Source organism: Babylonia areolata, chromosome 5 (assembly GCF_041734735.1).
Source record: "Babylonia areolata isolate BAREFJ2019XMU chromosome 5, ASM4173473v1, whole genome shotgun sequence".
NCBI lineage: Eukaryota > Metazoa > Mollusca > Gastropoda > Neogastropoda > Buccinidae > Babylonia > Babylonia areolata.
Window position 1 is genome coordinate 10,289,737 of NC_134880.1, and position 5,000 is coordinate 10,294,736.

General features: G+C 48.6%; 1 protein-coding gene across 1 annotated transcript in view; it reads right to left on the bottom strand.

The window, feature by feature from the left end:
* Positions 1-5,000, bottom strand: part of LOC143282364 (uncharacterized) — a 104,459-nt gene that overhangs the window by 83,034 nt on the left and 16,425 nt on the right. The window contains exon 2 of the mRNA XM_076587979.1: positions 249-2,573. Within this exon, the coding sequence (XP_076444094.1) occupies positions 249-1,478 (1,230 nt within the window). The 5' untranslated portion in view covers positions 1,479-2,573. The remainder of the gene's footprint in view (positions 1-248; positions 2,574-5,000) is intronic.

Here is a 5,000-nt window from a genome sequence, read left to right on the forward strand (position 1 = left end):
ATTCTGTTCAGCCGCAGGTGCAAAGTGCTTTTATCGATACAGAAAACACAACAACAAAAACAAGCCGTGCATGCGCGACTTATCACCGACTCCAACACCACCCTCTCTTCCTGGCTGGAGCCGTGCTCCTCCTCCACCCTCTCTTGCTGGCTGGAGCCGTGCTCCTCCTCCACCCTCCCTCATCCTCTCCTGTCCGCCCTCCCCCCCCCCACACACACACACACCCACACCCACACCCAATCACTGACCTTGAAGAAGGGGTTGGTGACGATGTCGGGCCGCTCTGGAAAGCGGAGGTTCTCAGCCCGGATCAGCAGCATCTTCAGCCTGCGGGTGGCAGGGAAGTACTGGAAGGAGAACTTGATGTCGCCCCTCTCCGTCACCGTCTTGCCGCCCCCCTCCCCATTGTGCTCCTCCACCACCACCCCTCCCCGCTCCTCGCGCGATGACGTCACGCCCCCGCTGCTGCAGGCCTCGTGCTCCTCGTTGCCATGGCTACCGGCGGGAGGCTCGCAGGAGGCCGGAGCGGCGGAGGGGGCGGAGTGGCGCTTGAAGGAGTGGGAGGGGTGGATGGGGGTCATGAGGGTGGTGACGGGGATGCGGCGGGAGGGGCTCTCGCCGCCGAAGCCCAGGTCGGAGTTCTGCCTCCACAGCGCCGTGGTCATATCGGTCTGCGCCAGCGAGGACCTCCTCCGGTAGTAGCGCTGGGAGCGCCGGAAGGACTCCCTCAAGGGAAGGTAGTCGTTCTGGTCCGTCATGCCCGGGGAGAACCTTCTCGGGGAGCTGGTGCCCGACATGCAGCTGTGCTCGGGCAGCACGGACGCCGCCCCTGAGGGGTCGCTGGAGAAGAGAGACTCGTGGGAGCGGAAGGGCCGACGCATGAAGCCTCGGTGGTACCTGTTGTCGGCCTCCAGCCTCTGGTTCAGCGACTGCCGGCGCTGGGTCCGCGTGTTCTCTTTGAGGGAGGAGTACCCGGAGTTGACCCTGCCTCTGAGGTGTGGGCCCTCCACCACCGTGCTGTGAGTCTGCTCCACCGACTGGTCTGCTGTCTTGGAAGGAGGAGGTCCTGGATGCTGGCTGTTGCTGCTGCTGAAAGAGCGGACCCCGAAATCTCGTAGGAACCCATGCGAGTCTCGTCGCGGCGTGACGGGGGCGGAGCGCACCCTAACGGGGGACTTGTTCTCGGGCACTGTCAGCACGGTGACGGAGTTGCGGGGGGAGACGGCGGGGGAGGTGCTGGGGGAGCACGTGACGCTCATACCGCTGGAGTGGCTCCTCATGTCGTCACTGGAGCAGATGCTGGGGTTGCGCGACGACTCGTTGGAGCCCGGGATGACAAACTCCGGAATGGAGTGGGGCGTGACGATGTTGCTGACGTACTTGGTCTCGTTGGGGTCCGGGGGCTTCAGCGTGTTCTGGATGCCCGACAGTCTGCACTTGGTCATCAGCCACTCCTTCAGGTCCTTCATGGAATCCATGGCGCACGAACCCAGACCTGGGCGACGTTCCCGTGAGTATCTTTGTTTGTCCTTTTATTCTATATGTTATTTTCTTCTTTTTCCTTAATTGTTTGAAGATTCATTGGGGCTCCGCTCCGCACAGAAGAACTGTTCACCAGATTCCTCCAGGTCTGTCGGTTGAGTGTCTTTTCAATTATATAATCTACAGAACTGAAACAAGAGCTAGGCATTTACATCGTTGTATTGAAAGTTAGCTAACAGAATGGTTATATCATCCCTCGTCTTGTGTATATTTGTGGCCAGCGATAAATTGTTAAACAGCAATCACACAGCATCAGTTTTATGCATGAGGGAGATGCACCCAAAAGGATTTCATTGCATAATTCTATTATTCTGATGTTGTTACTTTCGTTTTGACGTATGACTAGACAGAAGTAAAGAGTACTTCCTTTTGTAAGGGAGATGTTTTTGGGTTTTTTTTTAAGTTATTCGCCAGTAAAAGCGTCTCGGTAAACGTGACCTAATCTAACACCTGAAGACGTTTCTCTAAATGCAAACACTTAAAAGAAAAAAATAAGCATAACAACTATGAAGCGTAATCAAAGAACGCACAAAGATACACATGGTTGTCGACTTCTCAACAAGACTTGTTTAGAATGGTAGGACACTGCATGGAACTGTTGATCTTTTCAACTGCATCAGGTGGAGTTGTTGCGTGACCTATGGCAACACACATATATTTACAGAAACTGACGTCTCTGGGCAAAACGGATCCGAAGATTCGAAACACCTCATGGAAGTGTCCGCTCACCCTAAGGCAGAGTAGATGTCGTCGCTGGGTGGTAACTTCCAATCACTGAAAGACTTGCCCAAGTCATTGACGTCACCGCAAGACCTTTAATCTTCGAAGTGGTACGAGTTTGAAAACCGCATGGAGTCTATGAAGTTTTGAGGCGCAGTTGGTGTGGGTGTGGGTGTGGGTGTGTGTGTGTGGGTGGGTGTGCGGACGATGACTAATATTGACCAGTGCTCTGTCAGCCAGGCCCTGTTGACACAGGCACTCCCACCAAGGTAACACCTGCTGCGTCCACTGCTGGTTTTCCGTTTGCGATTCTGAAAATGAAAAAGGAGTATAATTAGCAAATGACATCTTTCAACGACATTGACTTGTCTTCTTGGGTTACAAACAGTATTGCCTGCAGACCGAAGAAGTATTCTATGTTCAGTGTCATCTGATTCCAGAAGACTGGGTCAGTCTGGACGAGGATGTTTTGTTAATATTGTAGTTGTTAATTTAATGATTTTCTCTCAAAGTGACTGTATCAAAAGATATTCTGATGGTTTCTGACATTTGAAGTGTCCAAACGTGCCTCTGCTTTTAAGGCTGTCAGTTTCAGTTTCAGTTTCAGTTTCAGTAGCTCAAGGAGGCGTCACTGCGTTCGGACAAATCCATATACGCTACACCACATCTGCCAAGCAGATGCCTGACAAGAAATGTTAAAAAAAAAATAATAAAATAAAAAGATATAAGTAAATACATAAATAATAGATAAATACATAAAAAAGAACTACTACGAATAATAATAATATTTATAAGGCGGAAAAACTTGGTGAAGTCAACTATGAGTGTACAAATAAATAAATAAATAAATAAAATAGAATAAAATAAATAAATAAATAAAAAAGGACAACAATGATGATAAATAAGCAAATAAATGTAAAACATGCAGACACACATTCACACATACACACACATATGCATAACAGATATGCACCAAACATGCAGTTTCACAGATATGAAAGCACAATCAAATATACATAAACGTACATGAGCCCCAACACACACACACACGCACATTACCCTGCACCCCCTCTACCCCCCCCCCCTCCTCCACACACTCATTTCTTGGCTACGTGTCGCAGCTTCCACGGCACACACACACACACACACACACACACACACACACACACACACACAGAGGCACACTTACTTGTACAAGCACACACACATACGCCCATATCTCCCACTCCCCCCCCTCCCCCCCATACACATATATACAAATATATATATATATATATGCACACCCGCACGTTCCAATATTCCGTTGCTCCCACAGTGTAGGCATGCATACACATGCATACCTCATCCTCTACCCCCCCCCCCCCCCACACACACACACACACACACGTACAGAGGCTGTCACTGATTGGCCGCAAGAGGGGTGGGAAAAGATCTCTGATGCCAAGAACGTGGCGTCTAGTGTGTTGCTCAGTCTACTGTATTTGGAAAAGCCCACAGAGACTTTGTTCCGTTTTGAAGAAATTTGCGCAGTGTAGGTTTGGAAATGATGCCGATATTTGATTTGCAAAGCATCGTGCTCTACCTTTCATGCTAGACTTACTGCCGCTCCCTCTCTCTACCTTTGTTTCTTTGAGGCGATCGATGGTGTGATGGCCTTGTACCTGTTCTTTTTGATATGTTTTTACTTTTCTGAAGATTTCCGATTTTTCTAGATGTAGGCCGCTCGTTGTTGTTGCGTTACCAGCAAGTCTGTCAGCTCGCTCATTTTCCTAAACACCTGCATGTCCCGGGCAGTATGACCATGTACGTTTTTTTAATCTGAAAGTTGCGCATTGCCTTATGCCACTCTGGGCTTCCCATTCCATTTTCAATTTTCTGTATGAGGTTCATTGAGTCGGTTAGAATCATGGCATGTTGGTTTCCGGGCATATGGATAGACGATAGCCACTGGAGGGCATGTGTCACAGCTTCAACTTCCATCGTTAGGCTGGAAGTTGTGACTTTGTAGGCAGAATTCTCTTCCCTAATTGTTTTTCCATTTTATTTCGCAGTGAATCCCCAACCGGATTGGTCTTTGGTGACTGAACCATATGTGTATATGATGATGTCCTTTTCTTTGCTGTTTTCTTCTATGAGTAGCTTCACTTCCGCATCAGTTTTGCCCTCTGACCATTCCCGACAATGTCTTCCTAGGGTGGGTGAAATGACTGTGTTGAATAGATGGTTGAGGTTTTCGGGGTTTTTCTCCCATTAAGGCTGTCATAAGTCGGCAAATGATTAACATCAGTCTCCAGACGTTCCTTACGGCCGGCTTGGTTATAAACAAAATGTACTGTAAGCCGCAGTCGTTGCTGCGTTCTGTATGCTTATACTGTGAACAGTGAATATACATATTTTCAAGAAACAAACAAACAAATAGACATATTTTCAAGAAACAAACAAACAAAAGAACCCACGTGCCACAAGATCTGATATCTTCTTTCGACAACAACACCAGCATGACAGTGGCCAACAGCTATAGTCATACGAATCGGCAGCAGCAGCAGCTGCAGAAAAAGAAGAAGAAGAAGAAGAAGAAGAAGAACCGCGGCAGCAAAGACAAGCAGAAGAAGATGTGAATAAATGATCACTCCGAGTAACTGGAGACTCAAACAATACTATCCATCCATATCTGATGATGCAGATGGTCTTCTTCACTTCCTGTTTCCACAGCGGTAATTGTATCCCTCGGCGCTCCG